Below are 10384 nucleotides of genomic sequence, written 5' to 3'. Positions count from 1 at the left end.
GTCCGATCCGTTCAGTAACGGTCTTGGAAAACGTGAAAATTTGAAAAACGCACGTGCCCGTACCCGAAGATAGCCGAAGCGTTTTCTTCTACTTTTTTGGTGAAATGAACCTCTCCCGTTCTCGCACCAAAGAGTGAGCGAGAAAAAAGTCGAGCATACTGTAAGCTTCATGCATTGATGGGTAGATGTCGCTGACGAAGTGAAACACTCGAATCGTTTGTATAATCCTATCTTGGGAAGAAATCACGCAAAATCTTATGCAAATTTCACTGCAGACATGCCACTGTGAGGTAAGTCTACCAATTTTTCGGCTTCGAAAATGAGGAAATAGTTTAGTTCCTCCGGAAAACGCTAAACACACCGGGAAAATATGTGAGAAAATTCAAGCTATAATTACAAATTTCAAGCAACCCTAGGCTCACGATCCGGTTTGCAAAGATATTGCTCCATTTTCACGATGTTCGTCATTTTGTAGCAAAAATAATTACCGAATGTGCCACTTGAAAAACTCCAAAAACACTAAAAACACCAAACTATGTGTGAAATACGTTCATTGATGAATTTATGCCCGAAACAACCTCAAGCGCGCTACGAATTGAACCCAGCTTCAACATCCCCCAACTACGTGTGAGGGAAATTCTTGCTTTTCGAACGAAATAAAAACGCAAACGCAAACGCAAATCCCAGAAGAAAGCGCTCGCGGTTTGTTCTGAGTCTTGTTCTACCAACCTCAATAACTGTTGTCCTCATCTTTCGATTTCTGTCTTGGAGGCTCTTGCTGAAAGGATTCGCTGGAGTGTGGTGTTTGGAATTTTCCACGACGGTCCCCGGGTTTTTCGCGCAGCGCGAGACGTCTGCGTGTGTGTGCGTGTGTCTCTTTTTCACGCCTCCTCACTCGCTCACGAAGAGAAGCAGAGCGGCGTGGTGTTGTGTGGATTGAAAATTGTTGCAGCAGCAGCAAACAGAACCATCGTTCCGGATTCCAGAGATTATTAGAGGGCGATGACAATTAGAACTGTGCTACTCGACGACAGCATTCGCAAATCGTGAGGTCTGCCTTCGTCTTCTGCTTTGGCTGCAAACCTCGCTCCTCATCGCAACATCAAAAATCGGGTGGGCTGGAGCTGGTCCCCACATCACGGAGGAGTTGAGCCCCACCACGTAAAGCGCGTGTGTGTGAGAGAGAGCGAAAGAGCACGAGAGAGGAAAGCCGTGCGGTGTGGCGACGGACGACGGCTGCTACGATTTCGACGAGAATCGGATTGTTCGGTGCATCGGTGGTAGCAGGCTGCGACCGAGGTGCGACGGAAACGGTGTAAATTGGTTGAATCCCGACCGACCGACCGACCAGCCCGAGTTGCACCATTATTATTGTGGCCCCGACCAGGCCAACCTTTGCGCACCGCCACCTTCACCTTCCGTCCTTTACCGCGTGCCCGTGTGTGTGTTTGATTGGTTTCTGTAACGTGTGCTAGAGGGAGTGAGTAAGAGCACCAGCAGCAGCAGCAGCTTCAGTGAAAAGTGTCTCTGTATCTCGTGTGTTTCCTGGCGGTTGTGCTGTCCTTCCCAGGGACACCCAGGGAGATTCTGCAAAGGCTGCACAGGCCCAGGGGCATCCTGCTGGCCACAAATCACAATCACAGCGCCCTATACCGGAGCGAGCAGCAAGAGCAAAAAGGTTGATGTATCTATGTGTATGTGTGCGCGCCCCCGTGTATTGTGGTGTCCAGTCTCGGCTAGCTAAGAATCGTTGTTGTTGGATCATTGTGAAAGAATCCAACCAATTCTAACCGCCTGTGTGTTGTGTGTTTCGTCTGTTGAATCAGAACAACCTCCATCATTAGAGCCCCTTCATCGTAAGGAACCGTCCACCGTCCAGTGCATTTTCCAGTGTTTCTCTGCTACTAGAGAGTAGTAGTCGAGAGCGACGACGTTTTTTAGTGTGCTCCAGTTTCTCGTCTACTTGTCAATCGAACCGAGGAGCATAGCATAGTGTCCGGTGAAGTCCAACATACAACATCACCCCGGCAACATACCACAGTAGCAACAGCAGCATGATGATGATGATGTCGCAACAAACGTTAAACATCAAAGCGGGCGGCGGCGGTGGCGGCGCTGTTAAAAGGAAATTGGTTGCCCCGCGAACGATGACGATGGCGACAACAACGGCGACCGTGATGCTGGTGGCGCTGTTGCTCGCGATCGCGATGCCCTGGTCGACGGCCGTCGCAGCAGCCGCGAACGAAAACGATCAGGTATTATTATTGTTCATTCCATACAGATTCCTCCTCCTCTTCTTCTCGACTCCTCCTATGTCTCGTCGCATTCGCATCCACGTCTCTCAAGACGCCGCCCCTCGGTTGTGCTTCCGTTTTTGACGTCTCGGCGCGCGACCGCAGGGGCCTATGCCATGAAATTGAATGAAAACCGCCGCACAAACACACACACACACCCAGTCGAACATCAGCTTAGAACGAAATGGATCTTCGAAGAAGAACGGGGATTTCTAACGGAAAGGGCAGCACCAGCAGCAGCATGACTCGGGGATTCCACAAGCGAAAAGAGACGGAAGAAAGGTTCAATTCCCGCACCAGGGATGCTCCGTGACCGTGTTCTAGCTGCTGTTTCCACGAATTGATGATCCACGAGGCGCGCCCCGTGATCGTGATCGCCAGCGCCTAGCGGCAGCAAGTCCATTTTATTCCCTTCTCCCAGGGCCGGATCCTTCCACCTCGTCCCCCTGGATTTCGGTGGTCGGTGTTGTTGGCCTGCATCTACGGCCACGACGGCCACGGCGGCTCAGGTTTATGACGATCCATCCATCGTCAATCTCAACAAAACAGTTTGTCATCACACGCACACGCATGCACGCACTGGTAAAGGGTGTGTGCGCGCGCGGGATGGGTGGTAAGGGAGGTGGCTCCTTTCCCGCCTCGGCTGCACACCTGCTAGCCGTTCGAAGCCCCCGGACCAGCGCGCTTCGTGGATCCGGAACGCGTGAGGTGCGTGTTTCAGCCAAAGGAGAGGAGTAAGCTGAGGCTGAAGCAATCATGCGAAGGGCCAACAGGAGAGAAACAGAGAGACAGAGCGAATAAGAGAGAGAGAGAGAGGACGAAAAGTATGCGCGAGAGTTTTATGCTGGGTTTGTGGTTGTGTGTTGTGTGGGAGCGTGCACTACACCTCGCACCTCGCTTCCTTTCCTCCTGCGCAGGAGGTGGAACAGGAGAAGAACCGTGGATGGACGGGCCTGGCACGACACGCAGAACGGAACGGAACGGAACGGGGAGGTGCGTGTGCGTGTGTATTGGTGCGATGTTGTGTATTTATATTGATTTTATGGTACCCATCCGCCGCCGCTCCAATCCCTTTTTCCTCAGGGCCCGCATCACACCCTCTTCCCGTGCTGCTTCCGATTCTCTCCCTTTTCTCTTGTTTGCTGCTCCGGCTGCTGGTGCTGCTGCTACGTTCGGGACGACGAAGGGTCAAAGCCAAGCGAGGGATGATGCGCGGTGCGAAGATGGTCACAAATCATGAAAGTCGAAACGAAGAAAAACAGAGAGAAAGAGGAAAAGAGACAGTGGAAAACATGCTTTTGGGATGGAAAAGGCAAAAGAAGCGAAAACGACGGACACACATGATGAGCTGATCTGTGTGTATGTGGATGGATCGTCCGGCGGAAGGGCTTTCCCGTGGAGAAGAAGGTCGTTGTCGTCGTCGTCGACGACGTAGACGTCGCACTCGAAGGGAAAAGTGCGTATGGTGCGGAGCGCCTCCCCTTTTGGAGACTTTCTCTACAGCAGGAGAGGAATCGTAGAAGAAGCAGTGTGTACTACCTACTACGATCGAGCAACTAGCACTTATTGCTCTGCTTCTTTACTACTCATGTACCAGAATGTAGGCCCTGCATGTGTTGCTTGGATATCAGCAACCAATAGAAGCCGATTTCGCTGCGACAACATGCCGCTAGATGGCGTGGCCTTCAATTTGTGGAATATCAAGCATTCCCCAAAGGAACTCAATGCTATGTTCTCCCCACATTCTGTTTGTTGGACTGATGCAGCAGCACATTGAAGCTGATGATTTAACATCCTGCACCAGGATCGTAGGACCTCCACCAGGATTCGGTGCGCACTCCCAGTTCAATAGTTATCTCCGGATTCTTTGGCTCGATAAAAACCGGAAAACCCATTTGTTCGTTCGCTGGCATTGCTGGGCGAAAAGCGTAGAATGTAGCATACTGGTGTGGGGTGTTGGGGGTGGTTGGCAGAGGGTTATCTGCCGCAAACCATGCGCCACGCGGTCCTAGGCTTCTCAGGTGTTCCACAACCGACTACCATAGTCAACAACAGCAAGAGGCGAGAGGAAAGAGAGAAAGAGAAAGAGTGGGTGGTGGTACTGCGACAGCGCACACCCTCTCTACGCCCGCACTACTCCCCCCGTTTAGCAACGAAGGAAACCCGTCCCACTTTAGGCGGCCGGGGGTGGCAAGCGATGGCGACATGGCATGGTGCGGCCTGTTCGATGTCGACTAACTGCTTGGGCATCGATTGAAAGCGAAGAAGGCCGGGGGCGGGCTAGTTTCCGTTTCCCGTGGGCGGATTTTACGCCTCTGTCTCTCTCTATCGTTCACTCCCTCACTCGTCTCGTCTTTTATTCCGCTGTTTTGTTGCGTTGTGTTCGGATTGCGGTGCCCGTCACGTTACGTCGTCGTTGTTATGCTGCGGCACTTCGACCTGTGGCCGCAACAGACTCGACGAATGATGCCAGTGGCGGCTGCTGTTGCTGCTGCTACTACCAGCTCGGAACATCATCAACAGACTCGAAGCGAATCTGTAGCAAACGAAGAAAAAAAATGCTAAAACGACACAGCCAGTGCCTTTTGAAGTCTGGCGCCCGTAGTGGAGGAAGCTAGATAAGATGATGTGTGATGACCACGGCAAACCGGCATGGACCGGCAGCTGCTTTACCTTTGCTCTTTTCGGCAGGCAGGCATGGATTAGCATCGCCACGCGAAGCCATGCCAGGTGATCGTGTGAAGCACGAACCAAGAGCGAAACCAGTTTCATACTCCGACCAAGCGCCCACTCCTAGATAACCCGATTGGCGGTTGGTAGCAAGATCGCGCTATATGCTCCTCGAAGATGTCGGCCCGTCGGTAGCGGAATTTGGTGGAATTCGATCGATTATTGGACGAGCTCTCGCCTAGAACCTGGCAGAAGACGTGAATTCATTATTGCCAGTCGCCAACGGATCGATCGAACGGAGGAACGCTGGCCATGTTTCTTGGCACTGCGAGTCCGAGTACGAATCGTAAATAGAAAGAAAGAGTGAGCCGGCATCATGATGGAACGGGAATCTCAGACCGAACTCTGGTCCGCGGTTCCCCTCCCCCCTCCGGTCGTGAACGGAAGCGGAAGTTATGTCGCCTTTTCTTGCCAGATAATGATGATGCTCGATGATGACGTCGATAACGTTGGGCAGAAGTCAAGGCGCGAAAAAGGCGTGGAGTAATGTGCCACCGCTAGCCACCTTCCGCTCGTTTGCTGGATTGTGCTCGGTATGTTTGGTATTCCAAAAGGCCGTATTCGGTGACGCGTGGATAGAGAAATTGGTAAAAAACCAATATATACACCTCAACCGATTCGGTAGGCTAACCGATTCTAATTGCATACATTTAGGGGCCGAACATTTCAAAATTTGGCCGTTAAATAACCAGTGGAATGAACAAGAACCTTAAACATGAGATTAAATCAATTTATGGTGCGAAAAACTACCCAAATATTATCTTTCGACAGTGAAAATGTAATGGCATCTTCCTTCCCTCTTCCGTAGTAGCACTATTTGACGTTTATAATGTATTTTTCAAAGATATTTAACTGAAAAGGTGTGTATGGTTTTGGGACAATTATTATGTCTAAATCATCTTTTATCCATCTGGAAGGGACGGGGGAAGGTACAAGCGATGTACTAGGTATGTACTCGCTCCCTCCCCCACCCCTCCTGCACTTTCCACATGTATTTCTGTGTCCGGCTCATTCTATGGTTATCTAACGGCAAAATTTTGAAATGGATAACCGCTAAAATTATTTGAATCGGTTGAGGTGTATGTTTTGGTTTTTTACCGAGAAATTTATGCAGAATTCATTGGCGAAGAACGTGATGACATGTTGGGCGAACTCTGTTGTCTGCAGCTGCTGTTTTGCCAACTAGTGATGGCAGCGATGGACCTCCGCGCGAGTGTGTGTAGGTGTGTGCCAGAGAATGAAGGAGAAGATGAGAAGCATCTATACTTCAAGAGTGTACAGCTCTAGTAGAAGGACACAATCCGTCTCTTGCAGAAGGACAATGTCATATTGAAGAGGCAGAAGACCCGAAAACGTTTAGTTTAAACAAATGAAGCCCTATCCGCTGGCTAAGTTCCCAGATCCCAGACGGTAAAGCAACGAGGAAATGAAGCAATCTCCAGAAGAGCTCTTGGCCGGTGATGTCTTTGCCAGAAAGTCCCAAACTAGGTTAGAAGTGAGGGTATCGACATTGACGCCGAAAGACTTGGCATAATAGCAAGTCGCATTCGTAATGCAGTCGCCCAGACAGCCGTGCGCGTAAGCCAAAATCATCATCTGGCGTGGTGCATGCCAAGCTGGATTGAATTGCAGCAGGGTGCAGTTGGCTAGGCCGGGGCCAAACGCTAAAAATAGTTTATAGTGCCTTAACGCTTCGCTGATGGATGGAGCGTTGTTGTTGCAGCGGTTGCAGCGTCCCAAAGGCGCTTTGTGTGCAGTGACACTAGTGTTCATTAAGTCGAAGATGATTTAGCATCCCAATTGTCGATCGGCAAGAAGGACGCATCAACCCAATTTAAGATGAGGTCATCTTAATTTTTGTTTTGCATTATTTTGGAGGCTGCCACCATTACTCAGCTTTCGGTAAATCATACTGTTGCGGCGCAATTATGACGATTTCAGTAACATTATCAAGGCCAGACGGATAATCAGTCAGTAAAATGTGCGCTCATACTAAACTGCTCCAGCGAGGGGAACGGGCAGGCACTTGACTTGAGCAGCGAGATGAGTAAACACACTTGGGCGTCGATAACCGAGCCCCTGCTGAATGAATCATAGTTCTAGGTTCTCCGAGTAGTCCACACTCCGTGATAGCAGTTTATCACGCCTTCTCCAATCGCTTACTCGTGCGCCGAGTGACTCGTGTGACTCTCGCGTGCCTTGGGGATATCCATTTTCAACAGCTGCGCCCGAACAATCGCACCAGACGGCCGCAATGGGTAAACATAGTGCACACAGCGAAAGAGTGAAAAAGAAAAGGGGGGAGAGGAGTGTGTCGGCGTATGAGGGGTGGTCTTTCTCCGATATGCTCTATCGCTCATTACCGGCTTCTGCGTCTTGCGGAACCGAGTTGAAGGCATTTGGAGCCTCAGCCACATGCCCACTGATATGCTGTTGAGCCTTCGGATAATACATATCGAATATGACTAAACAGCAGTTGATGTTTTTGAAGTCCTGCGCCCGCCGTGCGTGCAAGCTGAACCGAAAGTAGCCAGATGTTCGGGAGTGCAAATTGCGCGATTTGCGTCGCAAAAAGCGAAACGCAAACACCGGCGATCGGTCGCGCGATGTGTAGCAAATGGTGGAATGATTGTTCTATTTTTACCCCACAATCTTGGCTCCACTTGGGATGGTGATCGCTGGCCGAGCCAGCCTCGACTCGTCATCATCAAGCGCGGCTGGCCGATCGGTGCTGACCACCGACTCATGACCTGGCCTGGCTGGTGCGCGGTGATAAGCGTCCAATTTGTTGTTTTAACTGAAAGTGCTCGCTGCTTGATGAGAAATGGGGGCAATTGTTTACCGGTTCGCTGGGATAGTTGGCCTCAAACGCGAAGAAGAAGAGAGACAATGGAATGGCTGCTCCCTATTCGCGTTCCGTACGACGATCTCAATGTCATGAGAATAGCTGACGATGTCCTAGCCCATAAAGTCTTCTTTTTACGCTTCCGAATTTTGTTTGCGCTTTGCTGGACTAACTAACTTGGAAACTCTTACTTCGAGTTTCGTTCGTTCGTTTGCTTCCATCCGGACATTAACTCAACTCGTCATGCAAAACACCGCTTATCCCTCCACGTCGAATGTCCGAGATCGTCCGAAGCTCGTGGGGGTCTTGTTGACAAAGCGGACCCTTGTTCACCGCTTCCGAATAAGAGGCGTAAGTCAGACATTCTTGACTTGATCGCTTCGATATGGCTTTGCTTTGCTTCACTTCCTAACGTCCACACCGTACTACCCTTGTGTGTGTGGAGGGTTCTGGCCAAAAGAATGGCACGCCAGCCACTAGAGATGATGTTTGGCGAATGCGCTGCACGTCATCAACTCGATCGCTTCTCTCTCTCTCTCTGTCTCGTGTTGAACAATGAAATGGCAATCTTGTTGCGATGTGGATTATCTCCGCCGCAGCCGCGGCTGGTTGGGATGCCCTTTATGAATTGCAATCGGTTGCTGAGCATCTTGACGTGGCTCTTGCCTAGCTCCCGACTCTGACATCTACCCGTAGGATGCTGTCATCTGGTCAGCAGCATCGATCATGAGCTGCCAAGCTTCCAGTAGCAACTGATCAAGATCATTCAAGGAGAGACACAGGGTCATTGGGATGTAGTTTTAGGAAGAAAAAAAAATCAATAAACATCTCAGCACAACCAACCAACCGTGGACCTGCCATGGGTTTTGCTGTGGCAGCGCAATATGGCAGAGATCCGTTCGAAGAATTCGATCGTAGAAGGGAGAGGCATGTTTGCACGTTGGATCCGTTTCGAGGAACAATCAGTCAGCTAATGTCGAACAAAATCTCTATCGGGGCCACGCTTCATCAACACTGATAGTGGCAGCCAGCCTCCACATTGCCCTCGTCGCCCTAAACGTCCTGACGCTCAATTAAACGGGAAATACGACGCATCAAATTCCGGGAGCAACGAATGTGTTGACGTGTCCAGTGCCACCACCCTATCAAGCGATGGTGTGAGCCGGAATGGGGAATTTTATGTCGATGCTTTATATTTTACTAAGCAGAAAAAAGAAAGGAACTGGGAATACCCCAGGAGCAGTGTGCCTAATGGTATTTTCTGGATGATGGTACCGTCACCGATAACTGACGAAGATAACCAAATTGTCGTTACGACGTCTTCGTCGACGTCGTCGACATCGTTTAGAGGAATGAAATCGATTTTACATCAATCTCTGGAGCAGAAAAAAGCAATAAAAACCCTCATTAGCAGACAGCAGCAGGGTTTAAATACGCTACTCCATTGTAGGTGGAAAGTTGCTCGCATACACAATCGTAATCGTCCTAACTTCGCTTAGCGGCGTTGATAGAGACATTCCATGTGCGGTCACTGAGGAGAAGAAAGGTAGGATTCAATACTAGAGCAAAAGAGAGTGTGTTTGTGTTTGTTAAGCTAGCTTGTTATCCTGGCTTCATAACGTCTTAATGCTGTCCCTTTGCTATTCAACAATGGTGATGATAATACAGAGCCTCCTCCGAAAGCTCGTCTAGTACGGCGTGCCACAACCACATTAGTTGTGGGATTCGCCATCCGGTTCTTTTAACGGTTCTCTCTATATATCTCATCACCCTCGTTGTCTCTCTCTAGGAAGCTGTGAATCGATGGACCATAACGAAAAGCTCCAATTTTGATTTCTCGAATCAAGAGATTGGTGAGAATGCCAAGAAGATAACGGACCATCTCAGAGAGCACAGGGTCTACTGTGTTGTGAGCGCGCATGCACCATTGTTTGGGAAATTCGCGCTCCTTTCGATGTGTGTGTGTGTGTGAGAGAGAAAAGGAGAATGGAAAATGAGCTTTTCCGCCAGGAGATACAAGACGCGCGCGAGATACAAAAAGGAAGAGAGCTCGTCATGAAACGCTCGCCAAAATCTTCTTCAGAGCTCTTCTCAATGTTGTCTAGTTGTCAGTGGTGAGCATGTTCCCCTCCCGAAATCCAAAGGGAGGATGAGCTAACAATGGAAGAGACCATGGATGTTGGGGAAATTGGGAAAAGCAATAAATAATGGTAGAAAAACAGTAGCGGTGCTGTATCTACTGGAACACGTCATTCAAAACAATGACCATTTCAATCGCTCCTAGAACCTACTAGCATTTTCCTTAAGTCTATATTTGGTTCCGGATGTTCAGTCGATGAGTCGATTAAAGCTCATTCTCTCTCCCTCTATGCGATTGATGAAGTTACCTCCGGTAGGAGAAGGATTCTCTTCTCATCGATGCGCCTCGGTCGGTGTGAGCTCGTCCTGCTGCTGGTGCTGCTGCTGCCGATGAGTTTAATGTGCAGCAGCTAGAGGACCTCCTGTGGTGCGGCCT

General features: G+C 49.9%; 1 protein-coding gene across 2 annotated transcripts in view; it reads left to right on the top strand.

Annotated features, from left to right (window-relative positions):
* The first annotated feature begins 671 nt into the window (after window positions 1–671).
* LOC125957935 (syndecan) overlaps window positions 672–10384 on the top strand; it is a 14542-nt gene continuing 4829 nt past the window's right edge. Inside the window, exon 1 of one of the 2 annotated variants that reach the window (XM_049690991.1) lies at window positions 672–2255. In XM_049690991.1, the coding sequence (XP_049546948.1) occupies window positions 2055–2255 (201 nt within the window). In that variant the 5' untranslated portion in view covers window positions 672–2054. The remainder of the gene's footprint in view (window positions 2256–10384) is intronic. The other variant, XM_049690990.1, reaches the window with a different exon arrangement.

This window comes from Anopheles darlingi, chromosome 3 (genome assembly GCF_943734745.1).
Source record: "Anopheles darlingi chromosome 3, idAnoDarlMG_H_01, whole genome shotgun sequence".
Taxonomy (NCBI): Eukaryota; Metazoa; Arthropoda; class Insecta; order Diptera; family Culicidae; genus Anopheles; species Anopheles darlingi.
Note: the sequence above shows the minus strand (reverse complement) of the source record. Positions and strands in the feature narration are given on the sequence as shown.